This window comes from Chiloscyllium plagiosum, chromosome 13, assembly GCF_004010195.1.
Source record: "Chiloscyllium plagiosum isolate BGI_BamShark_2017 chromosome 13, ASM401019v2, whole genome shotgun sequence".
Lineage (NCBI taxonomy): Eukaryota > Metazoa > Chordata > Chondrichthyes > Orectolobiformes > Hemiscylliidae > Chiloscyllium > Chiloscyllium plagiosum.
The window spans coordinates 5052346-5077760 of record NC_057722.1 but is presented as its reverse complement, the minus strand read 5'-3'; the positions used below and the strand labels follow the sequence as shown (position 1 = coordinate 5077760).

Here is a 25415-nt window from a genome sequence, read left to right as displayed (position 1 = left end):
AGCTTGTTTTAAGGGGAGGAATGTTGTATCCTGCAATGCAACACAGTCAATGTGATTGACTCTTAACTACTCTCAAAATGATCTGGCAAGTTGCTCAGTTGTATGCAATTCAATGCAGAAAAACGTGGTTGAACTTGCGCTATCCTGCCATCCAGCTTTACTACAGCCAAGGTTGGATGTGGGGATTCCATCACTGGGATTCAAAAACACAGCTCATGAACATCTTCCCAAATGCTATTAGGGTTGGGCAACAGTACTGGCATTGCCTGCAACACCAACATCCCAAGAAGGAATTTAAAAAATTCTAATGAGGGAAAGCTGTGCTTCTATAAGGCAGCAAAGTTTAATCAACTAAGCCAAGACTTTGGTCACTGAGTTTAATTAATGTTTAAGGGAATATTGCAGAAACTTTTATTTATTCACAGGATAAGGGAGTCACTGGCTAGGCCAACATTCATTGTCCATTCCTAATTGCCCAGAGAGCAGTTAAGAGTAAACCATATTGCTATGTGTCTGAACTCAAATGTAGGCCAGACCAGGTAAGGATGGCAGTTTCTTTGCCTGAAGGACATTAGTGAACCAGATGCATTTTCCTGATAATCTGCAATTATTCGTGGTCATCATTAGGCTCTAATTTTCAGATTTTTATCAAATTCAAATTCCATCATCTGCCAGGTCCCAGAACATCAGCTCTGGATTAACTATCCAGTGATAATACCAATATGCCATTGTCTCCCCTTAAAATCAGTTGATTTTAAGCTGCACTTGAGAAGTAATGAGAGTTTAGCTTCACAAAGTATTTTATCTAATGGGGCAATGCTTATGCTATCACTCTAACCAGAAGTGGCTATCATGGTATTGAATTCAACAGGCATTTATTACAGCTAACAGTTATACACAAACATTACATGATAACAGAAAGCATTCAACAACATGCTTCCTGAAGTGTGTTATGCATCAAGTGTTCCAGGAGTATGAGACCTCTATCTCCTTAGGTCACATGCTATGACAGTGATGAGAGCATGAGCATGTCTCTTAAGGGTAACTATTTTTAATGAACTCATTCAGACATGTTATGCCTCCCCTCCAGTGCAGATGGGACCTGAACCTGGTAACATACTGACCATGTGACCCAAACCAAGAAACTCAGTCTGAGTTTTGTGGAAAAAGACATGTCATTTGCCAATGCAGCGGACAATACTTAATTATTATGTAACTTCCAATCTGATTGTACAGTGAAACAGAATATACTGTGTGTCAGGATCACTATGACGTCAACATACTTTTTCTAAGATTGCTGCAATAATTTGTCCTCCTAAGAATTGCTTTTTAGAAGTCATATTCTGTTAATCATTTATTTTGAGGATCAAATTCTGTGTCTGCCCTTTTTTTTCCTGGAAACCTTAAGTGAATGGCCTAATTGTTATAGAACATAGAAGAATACAGCGCAGTACAGGCCCTTCGGCCCTCGATGTTGCGCCGATCCAAGCCCACCTAACCTACACTAGCCCACTATCCTCCATATGCCTATCCAATGCCCGCTTAAATGCCCATAAAGAGGGAGAGTCCACCACTGCTACTGGCAGGGCATTCCATGAACTCACGACTCGCTGAGTAAAGACCCTACCCCTAACATCTGTCCTATACCTACCCCCCCTTAATTTAAAGCTATGCCCCCTTGTAATAGCTGACTCCATATGTGGAAAAAGATTCTCACTGTTGACCCTATCTAAACCCCTAATCATTTTATACACCTCTATCAAGTCACCCCTAAATCTTCTTGCTGCATGTTTGCCTTGTGTAATGAACATTCACTTCATGGGGATTTAATTTCTATCACACCATGTTATTTTGTGTGGTTGAACTTTTAAATAAATAAGTGTTCCCACGTATCGTCCATTTTGCTGCAGTTGGAACAAGGCATGATCACTTGCCTCTCTCACTTAGAACTTGTCTGTCTCTGCAGATTTCACAAGAGAAGGATGCGTTACTGATGTTTGAATTGATGGATTATCAGACTGCTCGCTTCCCAGATGTCCACTGTCTTACTCCTGGTAACAAGAAATTGTTCCTGTTGAACTTCATTCCATTGTTGTTGGGTGAACTGCAATGCACCAATTTGAGAATGATTAAGTAACTAAAATGTGTGTTTTCTTTTCAGATTTTACAGATTCTGAAAGACTGGAACGATTCTTTGATTCTGAAGATGAAGATTTTGAAATCCTCTCATTATAAAACAAGACATTTCCTGAATTCAGTTGTCTGAGAGCAAGGTGTTTGGTGATTCTCATGCTGCCAGTATTCTGAAGGATTGGCAAATTGGCACAGGTTTCATTAAATCATGTTATTACCATCAGTGCACTGGGATACTCAGAAGGTGTGCACTCTTCTGGACCCCTCTGAGAAAATATATCCCTCATCTGTGAGCTCATCATCCTTAAGACTATTTGATGACTAAATGCAAACCTGACTCTGCTTTACCAACACATCATATTTATCGTGTTCTTCAGCAAATTTTTGTTGTACTTTAGGAGCATACTGAAGGACATAATTTGAAAGCTACTGGGGTTTTATCCAGCAGCTTGTTTGTCAGCAGTCCTGCAGCAAGAATGGAGTCCTGTTGAAGCAACAGAAAATAAGTGGACAAGATTGCAGACTGATTGGATTTTCTCCTCTTGTGATGTCAAAGGGACTTGTATTAAACCACCTCTCTTCATACAGAGTTGGGTTAATTAAACCCACATTGAACAGAGAATTGTAGGTAAACCTGGGCTTGTTAACAGGTAGAAGTGTGGGAGGATTTTCCTTAAAGGATGCAATTAATGGCTTCCTGTATAATTTAGGGAAATTTTATTTTCTTTCTAATGACTCTCTGCCTTTTCAGCTCTATTGCTGGCTTTGAGATGCACTAACTTGACCACCCTGCATTTCCAGACTGTTTAGCAAGAAGAAAAGGCTGTGCTGTATTGTGTTATCAGTTGAGCTGCTCAAGGGCAACTTTGGGATACAGAGGTAACAGCTCAGTGATGTATCTACCACTGATCCTAGAATCAGGTTTAGATCTTAACGTGTTGGACTTGATCAAATTCATTTGAGGACCAAATGTCACGCATCAGTCCTATGAAGCAGATTACTGAATTATAATCAATGCAGGAGCATAACGCTATGTTAGTTCAGTCTACTGGATGTCAGTTTCACCATGCCTGCATTTAGCTAATTAAAATGAATTATGCTATTGAACACATGGGCACAAGTTGATGTATGTCCAAATATATTTGTTCTTACTATATTTGAAAATTCTGTAAGTGCTATGCCAGGGTGTTCGCTGTGACAGATATCTTATGATGGACTCCATATTCATGTTTGTTAGAGGGAGGTTATTTGCTGCTCAGTTAAAACAGTAGGTGTAGTAAAGCACAATAGTAAATAGCATTTATAGAACCAAAGAACAATAGGTTGCCATTAAACCCATAAAATATTTCAGTTAGCCACTTCATATAATTAACACTTAAGATTGTGAACTGTTTCGAAGTGTATGAAGTATATTTGCTGTTGTTGACATTGTGATTATATCAGCTGATTGAGTTATTGAAACAATGTATAAAAACATTCAAGCAAATATGTATGTGTGTTATAGGGTAGGATAAAGAGAGCAGTAAAGAATATTACAACATCTTTAGGCACAAAATTCTTTTAGTCAGTCCTCCCCAAGTTACTAACTGTCATAGAAGACGTTGGTGCTGGTTATCTGCGTTTTAATAGGATTGCCATGGTTTTGTCAAGATTGACTGCCAACAGTTCATTTAATACTGTACAGGTAATAAATAGGTTTATGGGAATTTGGTCATGTTCTCAGTTTAATCGAAAAGGTACAATTACTGCAGCAAAGGAACAGTTCTGCCAGTGTGCTGAATAGTTAATTGTGAACCATGTTTAAATAGCACCTATTTTGAAGAGGCTGATAAATGGACTGCTGAAAATATAATGTATCTGAATAAATTGTTTTAAATAACACACTGATATTTGAACAGATTGTATTTTGTATTTGACCAATTTTGAGAGACTTTTTTTCTTCCACCTTGCCAAAATGTAATGATTCCAGATGGATTTGGTTTGATAGATCTACTTTGCTTTTTTTATTTAATAAGCTCTTTCACTGAAATACAGACAATGTTGGAGATTTGGTTTTAACAGTAAATCTCTGTTACACAGAAGAGATCTAAAATAGAATAATAGCTATTTGACCATTTGAAAGATTTTGAAACAGTTAAGTGCCATTTATCCCATCACTATCCATTTATAGTATGAAAACACGAGAGAATTCCTTTCTCAATCACATCGACAGGTTTTACTAAATTGTTCTTTTCAATTTCCTTGACTATTCACACAATTGAACTCTGCCTCTCAGCTTCAAGTCACCCTGTTAGCATTCTAACCAAATATGTCTGCTGAAGAAACACATTCTATCCTGACTTGTCATAGAGATGTACAGCATGGAAGCAGACCCTTCGGTCCTACCCGTTCATGCCGACCAGATATCCCAACCCAATCTAGTCCCACCTGCCAGCACCCGGCCCGTTACATTAGTGTAAAAGTTCACATTTGAAAGTTTCAAACTTTGTGAATTAATTTGTTTTTCTCAACCAGTATTTCTGTGAACTGAAATGGAAGATTTAAGTTTTGTGTTTTTCCCTGAAACAAAACAAAATCAAATCCTGATCCTTCTCACCTAATGTTTTTCAATGTTTACTATGTCTGTCCATGATACTCAATGCAAACAAATTCCAATTATCATTGAAGGGAATTTATACATTTGTTTTTTGAAAAAAGGCTACAAATACTGACAAGTTAATCACTAAATTACCTTGTTCACACAGACCATATGCCACTAACTCAAAATCCAAACGAAAATAAATGATACTGAAATATATAAATCGAACAGTTTTCACCACAATTAATTTAAGGGTAGTCAATGATTTGTTTAGGACCTGTACATTCAATGAACCTAATTTGCGATCTTCTGTGTGCCTCAGAATACCAACTTAATGCAAAGTATTGCAGTAACACAATGTAGCTACCCACTATCTCCACAAATGAAAACCACACTTTCCAATCTGAACAATTAGTTGAATTAACTTAATATAATAAAGCCAGAACACACAGCATCACATTACACCTCATTAGGGTTTCACACCTGCTAAAAACTAACCTAATCCTGCATAATTTTAACTGAAACAAAATTTCTCAGGAACAACCATTTTAAATATTCAGCTTCAGCCAATATTTCTGCAAACTGCTTGACTAAAATAAAAGCTTTTCCCCCACCAAGCTATGGCTGTTTCCCAAGCTCCAAAAAAATCCAGAATTTTCTATCTGAAAGCTAAATGCACTACATTCTTTATGTTGGGAGAGTTTGAGTGAACTAACTAAACAAAACCCCATGAACCTCGAGGAAGTCGCTCTCTAATAGTGTTTTAAAAGAAATTACTGTGGCAACAGCAACAACTACAGGGTTATCATTAAACTCCTTAAGATGCAAAGAAGACCAAGGTATTCTTGTTCAAAATTCAAAACTCCAAATATTAAAATATACACAAATCCCAAACTCCCAAACCTTACATTGCAGTGTATAAAATCCAAATGAGACCCTAAATAACCAATTTCCTGATGGCTGCTTAGTAACAATTTAAAAACTTAAGTATTGAAAACAAAGTATTTATAATTGATGTGACTGAAAAATATACTCCTTCAAACTATATAAATATTATTCTCGGTCATGATTAGACAATGAGGAAAAAATAGCAGACAGTGAGGACTGCAGATGCTGGAAGCCAGAGTCCACAGATGTGGAACTGGAAAAGCACAACAGATCAACCGCATTTGAGGAGCAGGAAAGTAAATGTTTCAGGCTGAAACCCTTCTTGACTATCCCTAATCAGTCTTACTGAATAAATGTAAATCCTGTCCCTCAGGATCCCCTCCAACATCTTGCCCACCGGTCTATAGTTCCCTGGCTACTCCTTTCCACATTTCTTTAATGATGACAGGCTGTTTTCTATAGGGTGACAGTCATTCTTTGATTCGATGGTTGCTCAGGCAAACTTGGGTCTTAGATTAATTCTTTAGGTTTTCTTGCCTTTTCTGAATTTTCCCCTGCCAAGACTTGGAGAGAGGATGCTTTCTGTCTGCAGGCTCCGGATACTTTTTTCCACACTCTGTTCTTGGGATTTACAGCTTTATGACACCTCCCCTCAAACAATGAGCACTACCATCAGTTTTGAAGAAGAGGATCTTATTGAAACTTATAACAGACCACAGCAAGGTGGATAGATAGGATATTTCTCCTGGCTGGTGACTTTAGAAAAAGAGGTCATAATCACAGGCTAATGGTGAGCCTTTTAAAACTGAGATGAGAAGGAATTAATTCATTCTGGGGTGGAGAATTCACAACTTGCTTAACTTGGAAAATGCTTGGTGCCACTGAGCACCTCATTTTCCATCTTGCTTCTTTCAAAAAAGCAGAAGCTGAATATATTCCTCTTGATTTTCAGATTGCAAAACTTTCCAGGCATTCCAGCTACAGTACTCTGACTTCCATTTCAGTTCATGGTCCCAAAAAATGAAAAATATGATCTCTTATAATTTGTCCTATATGGTCATGTATGGCCATTTTAAACAACTCGCTGGAGGTGACTCCACAGATGTCCACATCCTCCATGATGGAGGAGTTCAGTATATTAGTGCAAAAGATAAGGTTAAAGCTTTCACAAGAATCTTCAGCTATAAGTGCTAAGTCCATTTTGCCCTTCTCCAATGAACCCCAGTATCAGTCTTCAGCCAATTTGCTTCACTGCATGTAAAAACAAGAAACAGCTAAAGACACTGGACACTGAAAAGGCTGCGGGTCCTGACAATATTCTAGCATTGGTACTCAAGACATGTGCTCTAGAACTTGCTGCTGGCTTGACTAAGCTGATTCAATACAGCTACAATATGGGATCTAACTGACAAATGTAGAAAGTACTTCGGTATGCCTTGTCCCCCAAAAGTAGCAGCAACTGAAATAGTGGATTTTTCTTACATAATTCTATGTTTTCTGAAAGATAGCAAATGATTTATGAAAGAAAATCATTTCACAAACTTGCCTGAATTTTGTTTTGCGGATGTTACTTGTCGCATCGATTTTTAAAAGAAAAATTGAAAACCAGTCGTTGTGGATTCTCTTATGATGCCTTCTGTTATGATAGAGGTCCAAATAAGAAATTATAAAATATAATTCAAGCGCATGGGACTGAGGAAAATATACTTCATGGATTGAGGATTGGCTACTAGATAGAAAGCAGAAACTAGGAATAATTGGATCATTTTCAGGATGACAAGCTGTTAATAGCGAAGTATCACAAGGATCAGTGCTAAGTTCACAATTTGTGTAATGATTTGGATGTGGGGACCAATTGGAATATTTCCAAATTTGCTGAAGGCAAGCTGGTTGGGAATGCAAGTTGTACAGAGGATGTGTGAAGGCTTCAAGTCAATGAACTGGCTAACTGAAAGGGCTGAAATAACTGGTGGAATGTCATGTAAGTAAGTCTGGCATTATTGACATTGATTAAAAAAACAGGTGGATCTCTTCTTAAATAGAAATGAGTTGAGAAATGTGGGTGTCTTTGTCTACGAGTCCCTAAAAACTAGCATGCAGGGCAGCAAACAGAAGGCAAAAATATATTGTCTTCATTTCAAGAGGATTTGAATATAAATTGTGTATTGGTGCAGTTGTAGAGTTTTGGTGAGACCTCATCTGGAATATTATGTACATTTTAGATCTCATCATAAACAGTATGCAGTGGATGCTTACAGATTAATCCCAGCGATGGTGAGACTGTTTTATGAGATACTGAGAAAACTGGATTTGAATTCTCCCGAGTTTTGAGGAAGGAAAGGTGATCTCATTGCAATTTACAACAGGTAGATAGATAGGATATTTCCCCTGGCTAGTGACTTTAGAACAAGGGGACAAAATCACAGGGTAATGGTGGGCCTTTTAAAACTGAGATGAGGAATTAATTCACTCTAAGGTGGAGAATTCACCACCTTCTGAGTTGTGGAAACTTAGTCATTCAGCAAGTTTGAGATGAAATTGATGTTTTTGGAGGCTAATAAAATTAAATGATCAAGAGCAGGTAAGCTGCATGGAGATAATCTAGAATGGTAGGATAGACTCAATGGGCTGAATAGTCTACTGATCAACTCTGATCTTTGGGTGGGGGAAGAGGGCATAAACATGGCTGTAAGGAGTTGCTCATAGTAGATGCTTATGAGTTCTGAATGAAGTCAGTGAGGCTAAATGCAGAGCTCAAGACACTAAGTCCACCTATAAATCAAAATTCAAGAAATAGTTGAACAGATGTAGGTCATTCAGCCTCTCTGCCACTCAGTCAACTGTTGTCTAATTGTGGACCCAACTCCATATACGTGCCTTTTGCTTTTGATTAGCAAAAAAATCTAATCTTAAATTTGAAATTTAGCACTACTGCATTTGCAGAGAGAAATTCAAATTTTGATGGAGCGAGTAACATAAACCCTGATGACTGTTTTCTCTGGAGTTTTGAAGAATGAGGGGTCATGTCATTGAAACTTACAACATTCTGACACAGCATGACATGATGGATACAAATTGATGCTCCCCCAGGCTGGTGACTCTAAGAACCACATATCTAATCCCTATTCATCAATAGTCACTGCCATTTATTCGGTCCCAAAGTTGGTTTATGATTCACAAGCAACACTGGCTCAGGACAGCAGAAGAAAGAGACTCAAAAGCTCACTGGGACTGAAAAAGGAAAAGGCTTATTTCCCACATTTGGCAGAGTTCCTGTTCCTCCTTGCTATCTGGGATCCAATGCTGGAAATCTGAATGATTGAAGGCACGTATATGGAGTTGGGTCCACAATTAGACAACAGTTGACTGAGTGGCAGAGAGGCTGAATGACCTACATCTGTTCAACTATTTCTTGAATGATCAGATCCAGACGTGAAGCAGCTTTCATCCCAACAACCAGGATCCAAGCTCATGCATTCAAACAGCATAATTCAAGTAAGTAAGGGAGATTGGTGACCAAATTATAAACAGTTTTATTTTGCTAATATTGCTGAATAGCTATTTTTCAGAAAAATGTACTAGACTGACCTCTCTGAACGTTTCCCTTCAATGCAAAAACAAATTTCTACAGCAGCTGATATGTGCAAATGGATGAACACAGCACTGAATACAAAGGGAGTGCAGTAATCTTCTTAATCACCACTCTCCCAAATCGCACCGTCTGTGCAGGGAAAAAGGATTCTATTTCCAGAGTTCTCCAATAGGTTCCTCGCCAACTTTTTCAATGGTTTTCTTCACCCGAGACAGTATTTCCTGATGTAAATCTTCAACACTTTGAGAAGCATCTAGTTTCTGTTTTGATAAAACGAAGTTAAGGAAGTTAAATCATCTCTAATCATCACGTCAAAGAAAATGCTTTCAACATTATTCACATGGATGATATTGCCTGTCCACCTCCTAGTCAATTTTTCATTTCTCGTTGACAATGACTAAGCCCAGGAAGACAAAGTCATTAATGACCCACTCCTCCTTTCAGAGAACTGTGATCCTAGACTTCTCCAGAGAATTTTGAAGAATGAGAGGTGATCTCATTGAAATGTTAAGGGATAGACAGAGTAGATGCTAGTAAGATGCTTTCCCTATCAGGGACACTAGAACCAGAGATACAATTTAAACAAAATAGAGGAGATGCCACTGAGGTCCCAAGATGTGGAGAATTTATTTTACTCAGAGTTGTGAACCTTTGAAATTCTCCACCACAGAGGGCTGTGGAGACTCACTCTACGTTTAAATTAGAGGTTAATAGAGGTTGATAGTACAGTAATGAGTGGATATAAGATAGTAAAGTGTTCGAGACATCCTGCCCATACCTTCCAGTTTAAAGTCTCATCTTTCATCAACTCTTCAAACTGCTTAAGTACTGAGTCCTGGAAGGCATAGTTTTCATACCGCTCGTTGCCAAAGCCCCCTCGCTTCGCAGCTGTCGAAGGCTGAAGATGAAGAAACAGGATTACATCAGGCTTCGGAATACCTACGTCTGGTTGTTTGCACCATTCCAATGTGAAATCCTATTTTGAGGAAATAAATCATACAGTGTTAGCCAAGAGGGAAGAAATGAACGGCATTAAAAAAATACACCTTTAGCATGCAAAATAAGTGATGACCTTACCCTTATTTTTAATTTTGGACTCTCCCACAAATAGAAATATCTTTCTACATACCTGTCAAACTCAAGTGTAATACTAAAGACCTGTAACAGGTTGCCCTTGACGAAGTCTTGCAAAGAAGCTACTGATATGCAATTTTTTTTCTTTCAACTATTTTCACATTCTTTAGTCCTTTCATTCCCTGTCCCCCTCCCCACTGAAGATCTAACAGTTTTCTGTCAGCAAACTGAAGACCATTCAACTAAGTTCCTGTGTTCTGGCCAATATTAATACTTAAACAACAAAATTAATTATACATTGTTGCTTTTGGGAGCTTGCTGCATGAAATTTGGTTACTATATTTCTCACATTACAATGACATGCACTTCATTGGCCATGAGGCACCTTTTTTTTGGGAGGAGGGAGGCTATACAAATGCAAGTCTTTTCCTTCAATCAGTATCTCTCAATTTCTCTATTTTTCCAAATTCTATCAAAAAGTCTATTTGGAAATGCAGAGTTATAGGCTGAGCTGTGGGGGGACGCAGGATGCTCTTCAGAGGTAGGTGTGGACTTAGTGGGCTGAATGGCCTGCTTCCATCCTGAAGGGATTCAATGATTCCTGATCATTCTTCAGCTCTGTTGGTTTACAGACACTGGAATCTATTTTTTACAAAAAAACAAAATTCTGACAAAAGCTCATCACCACCTACAAGTTTATCTCTGCTTTTCATCACAGATGGTGCCTGCCCTGCTGAATACTGCTGGCACTTTTTTGTAGTCCACCTTTTTTCAGAGATTAGCATTGCTGACTCACATTACCAGGGAGCCAGGTTCGATTCCACCCTTGGGTAACTGTCAGTGTGGAGTTTGTACATTCTCTCCACATCTGTGTGGGTTTCCTCCCACTGTCCAAAGATATGCAGGTTAGGTGGATTGCCATGCTAAATTTCCCTGCCGTGTTCAGGGATGTGCAGGCCAGGTGGATTAGCCATGGGGAGTACACAGGATAGGGGGTGGATCTGGGTCAGGGTGTACTCAATGGGCCAAATGGCCTGCTCCCACACTGTAAGGTATTTGCACAGTGTAGAGTCACCAAATTTATCTTAAACACAAATGATTAATTCCAACCTAAGTTTTCTGATAAAATAAAGAACTGGAAATCTGAAATAAAAACAGAAATTGTTCGAGATTTGGCTGCATGTGTGGAGAGAAAGCAGAGTTAATGTTTCAAATCCAGTGTTGACTGCAGCAATTTGTTTTTGTTACAAAGCTTTTGATGTTCGATGTGCCAGGAAAAATGGGAACAATTGTCTGATTGACTTGGACTTGTCGACACAGTTCACGTGCTCATTTTTGCTACTTACTGGCTTTGCACTAGTGAACGCAACTCCAGAAAATGCATATCTATCCAAGATCAGAGTGACCCCTTGTTGTAACTTTTCTTTAATCAGTGGCCTGGAACACAGAACATGTGAATGATATGTTGTAACAGTCGGAACAGTCCAATCATAGCAAGCAAACCCACATTAAACAACTATTTAAATAGAGTATTCAGAAGGTTTGAAGCTTCTGTGCTTCCATCACCATGTTTTAGTTCAAAGCTGGACCAATAACTAAGTCTGATCTAATGCTCTGGAAATGTAATTTAAATCAAAATATAGCCATCTTCACCTCGGAGTGCTGAGTGAATAATCAATCTCTATTTCTTGCTGAAATCCCTTCAGCCAACTCAATTCATTCCAATAGATAGAGTCATAGAGCCGATCAGCACAGAAACAGACCCTTCAGCCCAACTGGTCTGTGACAACCAGATATTCTAAATTAATTTAGTCCCATTTGCCAGCATTTGGCTTATATCCCTCTAAGTGAAAGTGAGGACTGCCGATGTTGGAGATCAGAGTCAAGATTAGAGTGGTCAGGCAGCAGCTAAAGAGCAGGAAAATCAATGTTTCAGGCAAAAGCCCTTCAGGAATGAGGCTGGGACCCTCTTGGGTGGACAGATAAATGGGAGGGGAGTTGGGGCTGGTGGGAAGGTAGCTGTGAGTGCAATAGGTGGATGGAGGTGAGGGAAATATATCTTTGATGTGGAGTCCGTGTGTAGGTGGCAGAAATGGCAGAGGATGATGCGATGTATGAGGAGGTTGCTGGGGTGAAAGGTGAAGACCAGGGAGGTTCTGTCCATGTTGCAGTTAGAGGGGTGGGGTTTGAAGGCAGAGGTGCGGGATGTGAATGAGATGTACTGGAGGGCGTCATCAGCCATGTGGGAGGGGGAATTGCGGTCCTTAAAGAAGGAGGCCATCTGGTGTGTTCTGTGGTGGAACTCATCCTCCTGGGAGCAGATGCTGAGGAATTGGGAGTAAGGGATAGCATTTTTGCAGGAGGCAGGGTGGGAGGAAGTGTAATCCAGGTATCTGTGGGAGTCAGTGGGCTTGTAGAAAATTTCAGTTGAGTTAGTCACCGTTGATGGAGATGTCCAGGAAGGGGAGAAAGATGTCAGAGATGGTCCAGATGAATTTAAATTCTGGGTGCAATGTGTTGGTGAAGTTGATGAACTGTTCAACCTACTCTTGGGAGCATGAGGTGGCGCTGATGCAGTCATCAATGTAGAGTCATAGAGATGTACAGCATGGAAACAGACCCTTCAGTCCAACCAATCAATGCCGACCAGATATCCCAACCCAATCTAGTCCCATCTGCCAGCACCCGGCTCATATCCCTTCAAACCCTTCCTATTCATATACCCATCCAAATGCCTCTTAAATGTTGCAATTGTACCAGCCTCCACCACATCCTCTGGCAGGTCATTCCATACACGTACCACCCTCTGCGTGAAAAAGTTGCCCCACAGAGGAAAAGGTAGGGAGTGGTGCCAGTACTCCAGAAGATGGACTGTTTCCTGTAAACCCTTCCTATTCATAGAATCAACCAGATGCCTTTTAAATGCTGTAATTGTGCCAGCCTCTACCACTTCCTCTGGCAGCTCATTCCATACATGCACAACCCTCTGTGTGAAAAAGTTATCCCTTAAGTGCCTTTTAAATCTTTCCCATCTTAGCCTAAACCTATGCCCTCTAGTTCTGGACTCCCCCACCCTGGGGAAAAGATCTTGGCTATTCACGCCATCCACGCCCGTCATGACTTTATGACTTTTATATCCCACAGCCTCCGACACTCCAGGGAAAACAGTCTCAGTCTATTCACTTCTTCCTACAGCTCAAACCCTGCAACCCTGGCAACATCCTTGTAAATCTTTTGTGAACCCTTTCAAGTTTCACAACACTCTTCCTATAGCAGAGAGACCAGAACTGAGCATGGTATTCCAAAAGTGGCCTAATCAATGTCGCGGACAGCCACAACAGGACCTCACAACTCCTATACTCAAGGCACTGACCAATAAAGGCAAGCATAGCAAATGCCTTCTTCACTATCCTGATATTAAGAAATGGTTGAAGGCACTGAATAATTAAAGGCTACAGTCCCCTGATTACATTCCAGCGGTTGTGTTGAGGATTTGTTACCATATTAGCTGTGACCAAGCCAAGGTGTTCCATTGTAACTCCAACATTGGGGATGTACTCAACAAATGCAAAATTGGGCGAAAGTGAGCACTGCAGATACCAGAGATTAGAGTCAAGAGTGTGGTGCTGGAAAAGCACAGCAGGTCAGGCAGCATCCAAGCAGCAAGAAAATCAACATTTCAGGCAAAAGCCCATCATCAGGAATGAGGCTGGGAGCCTCGAGGGTGGTGGGGCTAGGGAGAAGGTAGCTCAGAGTGCAATAGGTAAAGGTGATAGGTTGGAGAGGAGGGTGATGCAGATAGGTGGGAAGAAAGATGGACAGATAGGACAGGTCATGAGGACGGTGCTGAGCTGGAAGGTTGGAACTGGGATAAGGTTTTTGGGCGGGGGGAATTAGGAAACTGGTGAAATCCACATTGATGCCAAGGGGTTGGAGGGTCCCGAGGCAGAAGATGAGGCGTTCTTCCTTCAGACATCGGGTGGTAAAGGATTGGCGATGGTAGAGGCCCAGGACCTGCATGTCCTCGGCAGAGTGGGAGGGGGAGTTGAAGTGTTCGGCCATGGGGCGGCGGGGTTGGTTGGTGTGGGTGTCCCGGAGATGTTTTCTGAAGTGCTCTGCGAATAGGAAAATTGCTCATGTATGTCTTAGAATCATAAAAATGTACAGCACGAAAACAGACCCTTCAGCGCAAACCGTCCATGCCGACCAGATATCCCCACCCAACTTAATCCCATCTGCTCGCACTTGGCCCATATCCTTCTAAACCCTTCCTATTCATATATCCATCCAAAAGCCTTTGAAATGTTGCAATTGTACTCGCCTCCACCACTTCAACCCAACCAATCACCATCAAAAGTTATGATTGGTACTATCAAATGGCACTTATTCTACAAACGTCCACTCATTGATTCTCAGTTTGGATTCCTCCAGGGCCACTCACCGCCTAGCTCATTTTAACCTTGGTTCAAATATGGACTGCTTTATGGTGATGTCATTTCCTGTTTGTTTTCTGAGGGGTTGATAGATGGTATCTAGATCTATGTGTTTGTTTATGGCGTTGTGGTGGGAGTGCCAGGCCTCTAGGAATCCTCTGGCATGTCTTTGCTAAGCCTATCCCAGGATAGATGTGTTGTCCGAGTCGAAATGGTGGTTTTTTTCATCCGTATGTAGGGCTACGAGGGAGAGAGGGTCGTGTCTTTTTGTGGCGAGCCGGTGTTCGTGTATCCTGGTGGCTAACCTTCTTCCTGTTTGTCCTACGTAGTGTTTGTGGCAGTTCTTGCATGGAATTTTGTAGATGACGTTGGTTTTGTTCATGGGTTGTACTGGGTCTTTTAAGTTTGTTAGTTTTTGTTTGAGAGTGTTGGTGGGTTTGCTAGAGAACATGCCAGAGAATTCCTAGAGGCCTGGCACTCCAACCACAACGCCATAAACAAACACATAGATCTAGATACCATCTATCAACCCCTCAGAAAACAAACAGGAAATGACATCACCACAAACCCCAGGGACCCCATCCAGGACAAACATATAAATAGAAAGCAGGAGACAACAGCTTCGCTTCACTTGGAGATTGCCACTGATGATGTTACCTAGTCAGGTAATGAAACGTCTGGATAACAAATCTACAGCTCAGCGAGCAAACCTACACCCCATGGACAGCTTAAGTCCACAGTGGAGGTGAGAATGACAGCAGTATTTGTCCAAGTCCCAGCAGAACTGAAACTGATGGAAATTAGGGGGAATCTCGCCAGTCATGGGCCCCAGAAACTATACCAGAAGTTCCTCAGAATAGTGTCCTAGGCCCAAACATCTTGAGCTGCCTCATTAATGATATTTATTCTATGATAAAATCAGAAAGTGCTGTATGATTTGTACATCATTCAGTTCCATCTACCAATCCTCAATGAAGCAGCCCGTGCATAAAGGCAGTAAGGCCTGGATAACGGTGGGCTGTTAAGTAGCAAATCACAATTCCATTACATACAGCAACGAATTATGTATTTATTTAGCCGTTGCTGAATCTCCCCATTATCAATAGTCCAGTTGGATGGTGTCACCTTTTCAACTGCATGTTTACATAGACCAGTCACACTCTCACTTTAGCTACAAGAGCAGGCCAACAGAGGCTGGGAACTCTGCTCTTGATATATTCATGCCTGAATGTCTGAGCTCCAACATTCAAGAAACTTGATACAAAGAGAAAGCAACCTGCTTGAATGACATCCCATTCACCACTTTGAATACTCACTTGCTCTACCTCTGATGTAGTAAGATATACGCAGTGTGTACCATCTACAAGATGCACCAATACATCAAGGTGAGCTAGTGCCTTCACACCCCTCCCTTTAGCTCTCATTCACAAATGTATTTGTTAAATACACAGCTGTTTTTCTTAGCAATTTGCACAGCGAGGTTGCATTCTGTGTCATCCCCACCCCCACTCACCTATTGTACTCTATGCTACTTTCTCCCCACCCCCTTTCATTTATCTCTCCACCCTTCAGGCACTCTGCCTGTATTCCTGATGAAGGGCTTTTGCCCGAAATGTAGATTTTACCGCTCCTTGGATGCTGCCTGAACTGCTGTGCTTTTCCAGGACCACTAATCCAGGATCTCTAATATATTTTACCTAAAGGAACACAATCTCAGCCCTGTATTGTATTATTTCACAGTCAGGCTTAATAGTTTATTTGTCAATTAAAATACAGTTTTGCACACTGTGTATCCAGCACACTACATAAATAAGATTTAGCAAGACAGCTGAGAGTGCGTTTCAGATTGGTTTTGGTGTGTGCTTCAGGATTTAGGGGGTGAGCTTATAGAGTTTTATAAAATGAGGGGCATGGATAGGGTGAATAGCCAAGGTCTTTGTTCCAGGTTGGGGAGGGGAGTCTATAACTAAAGGGCATAGGTTTAAGGTGAGAGATTTAGAAAGGACCCAAGGGTACCTTTTTCATGCAAAGTGTGAATGGAATGAGCTATCAGAGGAAATGGTGGAGGCTGGTTCAATTACAACATTTAAAAGGCATCTGAATAGGTATATGAATAGAGGAATATGGGCCAAATGCTAGCAAATGGGACTAGGTAAGATTGGGATGTCTGGTCAGCGCAGACGAGTTGGACCGAAAGGTCTGGATTTGTGCAGTGCAACTCTATGCTCTGACAGCACCTGACAACCACGACCACTACCATCTAGAAGGATGTTAGCAGCAGATGCATGGGAACACACCACACACATGATCCCCTCCAAATCACAATGATTAGCTTAAGGAAAAGAGCTTTCAAATAGACTAAAGTCTTTGAAAGAACAGCAGATCCCCAACTTAATTAATTTCACTTAAAGGGAATAACTAGCTTAATCTGGAGAGAAATCATGACAGGAAACTTCAGTGTGTGCTTCTTGTGCAATGTGGGAAATAAGGGACGCTCCCAGTGTCCCTGACAGTTACATTTGCAGGAAGTGTCTCCATCTGCAGCTATTGGCAAACTGCTCCTTAGAGCTGGAGCTGTGTGGGTGGACTCACTGTGGAGTATCCGCAATGCTGAGAATGTATTGGACAGCACGTTGAGCACTGATTTCTCTGCTCAGATCTGCTGAGCCTCTCCAACAACTTTGAGTCATAGTGATGCACAGCATGGAAACAGACCCTTGGGTCTGTTTTTGTTTCTGATTGACAGCATCCACAATTCTTTCAGTGTTTTGCTTAATGTTTGACCAGTCGCATGGTGTCTGCAACATGGCACCTCACATCTACCTTACAAAATAAGAAAAAAGGGTCGAAGACTATCTTAAAATATTTTGAGAAGGTTTAGTCTGGTCCATAATTGGTCTGAATGGGTGTCTTTTTTAAGCCAACCTATGTTCCAACTCCAATCTCCCCACCACACACAAACAGAAAGCACTGAGTCTGTGTTGAACTTTTCGTCCCACTTAAACATCGAAGTCGCTCACACTCGTTCCCATCTGTTGGCGGCAAACAGCAGGTGCACGGTGTGATCCTCGAGATTACTCTTCTTCTCCAGGTAGGAGCTGATCAGGCCGCCGATTTCAGTACTTCGGTCTGAAACAACAGGCAACAAGGGCGAGGTGAAAGCACGACCGGCGGCGGTGGCGGCGTGCTCTAAACCGAAAACATGGCGCGGGCCAGGCGCGCTCTAAACCGAAAACATGGAGCGGGTCGGGCGCGCTCTAAACCGAAAACATGGCGCGGGCCAGGCGCGCTCTAAACCGAAAACATGGCGCGGCGCTGGCACGCTTACCCGGGAACTGCAGGACCTCAGCGGCTCGGCCGTGCTCCCGCAAGGCCTCCTGTAGCTTCCTGCACTGGGTGCTTTTCCCGGATCGGTCTATTCCCTCCAGCACGATGAGAGCGCCCCGCCGAGCAGCCATGTTTCAAGAGGCGGGCTGACTCTGCCGCTCTTGATCCGGGATGGCGGGTTTTGAAATCCCACCGTTGCTGAGCGATGACGCGGTGCCGCGGACGCAGAAACCAGACCAGGCCAGGCCAGCATCCACGGAGAGAGTGGCCCAGCCATCGTTTCCCGTCTGCATTGAAATGAAGTGTGCAGGACAAAGCATTTTATGCTACGGTTTGTGTGTGGCTGGAGGGTAGGTGCTGATGGAGAAAAGATGTTGATCGTTCAGATTAAATGATCCACCAACTTCTCTCTATCAGCACCCACTACCCCCCCCCCCTCAGATATTTAGTTAATTACACAACACCAGGTTATAGTCTAACAGGTTTATTTGGAAGCACTAGCTTTCGGAGCGCTGTTCCTTCATCAGACAACAGCTCTGTTTCCATCCTATACATTTCTATGACTCTCTAAATTCTGTGTCTTAGGGCCCTGCTCCACAACTACCTGAAGAAGGAGCTGCGTTCTGAAAGCTAGTGCTTCCAAATAAACATGTTGGACTTAACTGGTGTTGTGTGATTTTTAACTTTGTACATTCTAATCCAACACCGGCATCTCCAAGTCTCACATCTATGCATGGAAAGAAAAATTAGGTTTACCACTCACATGGCTTATTAATTGCCTCTGCACAAATTGATCTTCAGGACTTGGGTCATTTCTATTATACCGATGGTGTCTTCATTGTTAAAGTCATATAACACCAGGTTATAATCCAATAGGTTTACTTGGAAGAACTAGCTTTCTGAGCGCTGCTCCTTCTTCAGGTAGTGGTGAAGCAGGACCCAAAGACAGAATTTAGAGAGTCATAGAGATGTACAGGATGGAAACAGACCCTTCGGTCCAACTCGTCATTGTCGACCAGATATCCCAACCCAATCTAGTTCCACCTGCCAGCACCCAGCCCATATCCCTCCAAACCCTTCCTATTCATATACCCATCCAAATGCCTTTTAAATGTTGCAATTGTACTAGTCTCCACCACTTCCTCTGGCAACTTATTCCATACACGTACCACTCTCTGCATGAAAAAGTTGTTCCTTATGTCTCTTTTATATGTTTCCCCTCTCACCCTAAACCTATGCCTCTAGTTCGCACTCTCCCACCTCAGGGAAAAGACTTTGTCTATTTATCCTATCCAAGCCCCTCATTTTATAAACCTCTACAAGGTCACTCCTCAGCCTCTGACGCTCCAGGGAAAACAGGCCCATCTTATTCAACCTCTCCCTATAGCTCAAATCCTCCAACCCCTGCAACATCCTTGTAAGTCTTTTCTGAACCATTTCAAGATTCACAACATCCTTCCGATAGGAAGGAGACCAGAATTGCATGCAATATTCCAACAGTGGCATAATCAATGTCTTGTACAGCCGCAACATGACCTCCCAACTCCAATACTCAATACTCTGACCAATAAAGGAAAGCATGTCAATCGCCTTCACGATCCTATCTACCTGTTATCCTACTTTCAGGGAGCTATGAACCTGCACTCCAAGATCTCTTTGTTCACCAATACTCCGTCGGACCTTACCATTAAGTATATAAGTCCGGCTAAGATTTGCTTTCCCAAAATGCAGCACCTCGCATTTATCTGAATTAAATTCCATCTGCCACTTCTCAGCCCATTGGCCCATCTGATTAATATCCCATTGTAATCTGAGGTAACCTTCTTCGCTGTCCATTACACCTGCAATTTTGGTGTCATCTGCAAACTTACTAACTATACCTCTTATGCTCCCATCCAAATCATTTATATAAATGATGAAAAGTAGTGGACCCAGCACCGATCCTTGTGGCAGTCCACTGATCACAGGCCTCCAGTCTGAAAAACAACCCTCCACCACCACCCTCTGTCCTCCACCTTTGAGCCAGTTCTGTATCCAAATGGCTACTTTTGATTAGATTCCCTACAGTGTGGAAACAGGCCCTTCAGCCCAACCATTCCACACTGACCCTCCAAAGAGTAACCCACCCAGACCCATTTCCCTCTGACTAATGCACCTAACACTATGGGCAATTTAGCATGGCCAATTCACCTGACCTGCACATCTTTGGACTGTGGGAGGAAACCCACGCAGAAACAGGGAGAATGTGCAAACTCCACACAGATGTCACCGCAGGCTGGAATTGAACCTGGGACCCTAGTGCTGTGAGGCAGCAGTGCTAACCACTGAGCCACCGTGCCACCCCTATGATTGTTCTCCCTGTATTCCATGAGATCTAATCTTGCTAACCAATCTTCCATGGAGAACCTTGTCAAATGCCTTACTGAAGTCCACATAGATCACGTCCACCGCTCTGCCCCCATCAATCCTGTTTGTTATTTCTTCAAAAAGCTAAATTTTATAGCAAAAGATTACTGTGCCATGCAATTGAAATGATATGTTAAACAAACCTAGATTGCTGTTAAATCTTTCATTTTTTAGAATGGTTTGCAGGTTTCAGTTCATTAATATGTAAATCCCAGAAGTTCTTTTAAGTCACATTCTTAATATAACTTAAGGTTTTATAAAAAAAAGGTGACAGCTCAGACAATGCATTAATTGGTGTGAGGTTAGAGTCTGTCTGTATCCAAATCTTGAGTCAGACTGGTTCTATTTCCAAAATGGATTATAATCAAGATGAAGGGTTTATGCTCGAAACATCAATTCTCCTATTCCTTGGATGCTGACTAACCTGCTGTGCTTTGGTGACTAAGCTGACTCTTCCCGGAATGTTCCTCAGTGATAGCTCTCTGCCGCCCTCTGTTGGATACAGAGATGAAGGAGTCACTGTCAAGGTCTGAAGTTATTGACCATCTTAACGATCCTTATGAAGTTGGTGAGTTGCCTTCTTGAATATTTCTGAGAGACTTACTGCACTTTTAAAAATGTCTGCATGTTGCAATGGACTAGACTGAGTAAGAACAGCTTATTTGACAGAATGTGTGTTTGTTAATGCCATTGTCTAGGCCCACATTAGGCTGCCCACCTGGTTTCTTTATTTTTTTGAGTTTTCTGTTGGAGTTTGATATGATAGAGTTTTCTTTTATTTCACACATTTAGGTCATTAGTGAACCAGATGGGTTTTCCCAACAATCAACAATGGATTTGTGGTCATCTGGGTATGCTGCACTTCACCAGCGAGGCCTTGACAGTATCACTGAAGTGCTTCCTCCGTCCACCTGGGGCTCACCTGCTGTTTCAAAGCTGAGAGTAGAGCACCTGCTTGGAGAATCTTGTGTCGGTCTTTTGGACCACATGCATTTCTCCTGGAGCTGTCACATGATGAAATGACCGTTGTGCACCCAACTTCTGTGGCCAAAAGCCACGTGGCGATTCCAGGAGGAGTTCCTCAGGGACAGGGAGGAAATGGTTAAAAAGGACCTTGACGATGACTTGTCCAACAGTCACTATGAGAAAGATTCCCCTGTAGTTACCACAATCGGCCTTGGTTCCTTTTTTGAAAATGCTCACAACTGTGGCATCTTGGTGCTCTCCCGGGATGCTCTCTTCCTTCCCCACGATGACGGCATAGCTGAAACAGTTTCAGTACTCAACACTAACAATTGCCAATTTCCAGATGCCATCCTACAATTAGTCTGTTTCATCCTTGACGACAACATTTTCATCTTTGACAATTAGCTCTGCATCCAGACACACAGAACAGCCACGGGGACAAAGTTTGCACCCTAATACACCAAAAGTTTAGGGTGGAAGACTTTGAGTAAGACTTCTTTGTTGCACAGGACATTCAACCAACACTATATACATGATACATCAACAACATTTTCTTCCTTTGGACTCACGGCAAGGAATCACTGAAATGACTACACAATGATATCAACAAGTTTCATCCCACCACCAGTCTTCTATAGACTACTCTTTAGAATCAGTCTTATTCTTGGACACATGCATCTTCATCAAGGACAGACACCTCTGTACCCCAATCTACTATAAGCTCACGGATAACCTCATGATGCTGCACTTCTCTGGCTTCCACCCTAAACGTGTTAAATAAACCATTCCCTATGGACAAGCCCTGCATGTATACAGGATCTGCTCAGTCAAGGAAGAATGCAATGGACACCTAAAGATGCTGAAAGATGCCGTCATAAAGTGACACAATGCTCGATTCATCAATTGAGGGAGGCAAAGAACTTTTTCAAAGTGATGCTCAACACATCAATTGCCAGTTCCAACGTGCCACAGCAAAAACTGCGATGACCTTCTCAGAGGACAGACACAGGACACAATTGATAGAGTGGCCTTCGTCGTCCAGTACTTCCCTGGAGTGGAGGAACTATACCGTGTTCTCCTTCAGTATGTCATTGATGGCAATGAACATCTAGCCAAGATGATCCTTACGCGTCCAATTCTTACCTTCAAACAGCTGCCAAACCTTAAATAGACCATCATTTGCAGCAAACTACCCAGCCTTCAGGACAACATCGACTACAATGCCACACAACCCTGCCATGGCAATCTCTGTAAGACATACCAGTTCATCGACATGGATACTAACATCACACGTGGGCACACGACCCACAATGTAAACGGCAGATGCTCATGTGACTCTGCCGATGTTGGTTACCTCATACACTGCAGGCAAAGATTCTCTGAGACATGATATATTAATGAGACTGTGCAGATGCTACAACAACAATTGAATAGACACCACACAAAACTGTCTAGACAGGAATGTTCTTTCCCAGACAGGGAACACTTCAGTGGTCAAGGACATTCAGCCTCCAATCGTCAGATAAGCATCCTCCAAGAAGGCTTTCAAGATACACAACAGCGTAGAATCGTCGAGCAGAAACTGATAGTCAAGTTCCATACCCATAAAGATGGCCTCAACCGTGATCATGTTGCGCTTCATGTAACCCCACCATACTGTTCTGTATTTGTAAAATCTTCTCTACTGACTTATTTTGACACCAAAACTTTGGTAATCTGTTATAATCTCTCTACCTTAATTAGTTTGTACAGTTTTGGATTATTTGTTAATTTGGTTAGACCCTCAGCATGTGACTCCTATATCTAACATGTTATTCCAGCCATTTGGTTTATCTCCAGCACTACCTTGGTTTAATTTTTGTAGTTATCGCTCTGCCTCAATTAGGATTGTAGGTCATCCTTTCACTTGCCATTCAGCTGTTGACACTTTGCTCATACCACTTGACACGTTTGATCACCTGCAGAAACTTATTATTCGGTATGTCCACTCACACCATTCGTATGACCTTTTGATCTCTCTGCTATAAATTCTGTGCCTTCACTTCTTCCTAGTGAAGGGACAGTGGTCTGAAAGCTTGTGATTTCAAATAAATCTGTTGGACTATAACCTGGCATTGTGTGACTTCTGACCTAGTCCAACCCAGTCCAATACTGACACCTCCATGTCATACCTGTTGTACTCTGATGTAACCTTCTTCGCTATCCATTACACTTCCAATTTTGGTGTCATCTGCAAACTTACTAAGCATACCTCCAATATTCACATTCAAATCATTCATATAAGTGACAAAAAGCAATGGACCCAGCTCCGAAATATGTGGCACACCACCGTTCACAGGCCCCCAGTCTGAAAAGCAACCCTCCACCACCACCCTCTGTCTTCTATCTTTGAGCCAGTCCTGAATCCAAATGACCAGTTCTCCCCGCATTACATGTCATCTAACCTTGCTAACGAGTCTACCATGAGGAACCATGTCAAACACTTTCCTGAAGTCCATACAGAGCACGTCCACTGTTCTGCCTTCATCAATCCTCTATGTTACTTATTTAAAAAGTTCAATCAAGTTTGTGATACACAATTTCCTACACACAAAGCTATGTTGACCATCCCTAAACAGTAATTGCCTTTCCAAATACATGTAGATCCTGTCCCACAGGATTCCCTCCAAATACTTGGTAATGGTCGATAGTTCCCTCACTTTTACTTACCACTTTTCTTAAATAGTGACACCATGTTAGCCCTCCAGTCTTTTGGCACACCACTTGTAGCTATCAATGATACAAATATCTCAGCAAGGGGACCAGCAATCCGTTCCCACGGAGATCTAGGGTACTCCGGATCAGGTCCTGGGGATTTATCCATCTCTTTGCGTTTTATGTCATCCAGCACCTCCTCCTCTGTAATATGGACATTTTTCAAGATATTACTATTTATTTCCCCACGTTCTTTATCTTCCATATCTTTCTCCACAGTAAACACTGATGCAAAATACTCCTTTGGTATTTTGCCCATCTCCTGTGATTCAATAGGCTGCCTTGCTAATCTTTGAGGGGCCCTATTCTCTCCCTAGTTATCCTTTTGTCCTTAATGCATTTATAAAATCCCTTTGGATTCCCCTTAACCGTGTTTGCCTAGCTATCTCATGTCCCCTTTTTGCCCTCCTGATTTCCCTCTTAAGTATGAACAAGTTGGACAGAAGGGTCTGTTTCCATGCTGTACATCTCTATGGCTCTACTGCCTTTATACTCTTCTAAGGATTCACTCGATCTCTGCTTTCTATACCTGACATATGCTTCCTTTTTTTTCTTAACCAAACCCACAATTTCTCTCGTCATCCAGCATTCCCTTCACCTACCAGCCTTGCCTTTCAGGAATATACTGTCTCTGGACTCTTGTTATCTCATTTTTGAAGGCTTTCCATTTTCCAGCTCTCCCTTTACCTGCAAACATCAGCACCTAATCAACATTTGAAAGTTCTTGCCATCAAAACTGGCCTTCCTCCAATTTAGATTTTAACTTTTAGATTTGATCTATCCTTTTCCATCCTTATTAGAATTATGATCACTGGCTCCAAAGTGATCCCCCCCACTGACACCTCAGTCATCTGCTCTGCCCCTTATTTCTCAAAAGCAGGTGAAGTTTTGTACCTTATGTCAGTGCAACAATATACTGAATTAGAACATGTTCTTGTGCACACTTGAATTCCTCTCCAAGCCTTTAACTCTATGGCAGTCCCAGTCTATGTTTGGAAAATTAAAATCCCCTACTCATAACCACTCTATTATTCTTCAGATTACAAAGGTCGCTGTACAAATATGTTTCTCAATTTCCTGCTTACTACTGGGGGGTATGGTACAACCCCCCCCCCAGTATGATCTTCCCTTTCTCATTTCTCAGTTCCACCCAACCAACTTCCCTGGATGTATTCCCAGAAAAAACCTTCCCCAAATGTAGCTGTAATATTATCCCTAATGATAAATGCCACTCCCTCTCCTCTCTTGCCTCCATTTCTATCCT

The 25415-nt window shown here is 41.9% G+C and overlaps 2 protein-coding genes and 1 long non-coding RNA gene across 5 annotated transcripts in view; 2 read left to right on the top strand and 1 right to left on the bottom strand.

Moving 5' to 3' along the window:
* atg4b (autophagy related 4B, cysteine peptidase) overlaps window positions 1–3938 on the top strand; it is an 81252-nt gene extending 77314 nt beyond the window's left edge. For both annotated transcript variants that reach the window (XM_043701722.1, XM_043701723.1), the window contains 2 exons: window positions 1967–2054; window positions 2162–3938. In XM_043701722.1, coding sequence (XP_043557657.1) covers window positions 1967–2054; window positions 2162–2235 — 162 coding nt within the window. In that variant the 3' untranslated portion in view covers window positions 2236–3938. The remainder of the gene's footprint in view (window positions 1–1966; window positions 2055–2161) is intronic.
* Window positions 2042–18164, bottom strand: dtymk (deoxythymidylate kinase (thymidylate kinase)). 2 transcript variants are annotated; one of them, XR_006313337.1, is made up of 6 exons: window positions 18027–18164; window positions 17719–17827; window positions 11612–11702; window positions 9970–10167; window positions 9188–9451; window positions 2042–2104 (listed from the first exon to the last, which is right to left on the bottom strand). XR_006313337.1 is itself a non-coding variant. In XM_043701732.1 (5 exons), the coding sequence occupies exons 1-5, from the start codon at window positions 18154–18156 to the stop codon at window positions 9341–9343; spliced, it is 639 nt and encodes a 212-aa protein (XP_043557667.1). In that variant the 5' UTR covers window positions 18157–18164; the 3' UTR covers window positions 4108–9340. The 2 variants fall into 2 exon arrangements, 1 of the variants encoding a protein (XP_043557667.1); XM_043701732.1 differs by lacking the exon at window positions 2042–2104 and having other exon boundaries at window positions 4108–9451.
* LOC122555700 lies at window positions 16981–23504 on the top strand. The gene is made up of 3 exons (XR_006313338.1): window positions 16981–17789; window positions 20878–20999; window positions 21224–23504. It is a non-coding gene; the product is annotated as an uncharacterized LOC122555700 (long non-coding RNA).
* Window positions 23505–25415: the final 1911 nt, after the last annotated feature.

Bases quoted from the DNA above. Each gene is read 5' to 3' on its own strand.
- dtymk (XM_043701732.1), bottom strand. From the start codon at position 18,156: ATGGCTGCTCGGCGGGGCGCTCTCATCGTGCTGGAGGGAATAGACCGA. The intron at 17,828-18,026 runs GTAAGCGTGCCA...CTGTTGTTTCAG, and splicing joins TGAGGTCCTGCAGTTCCCGG to ACCGAAGTACTGAAATCGGC. The intron at 9,452-9,969 runs GTATGGGCAGGA...TTATCAAAACAG, and splicing joins ATGAGACTTTAAACTGGAAG to AAACTAGATGCTTCTCAAAG.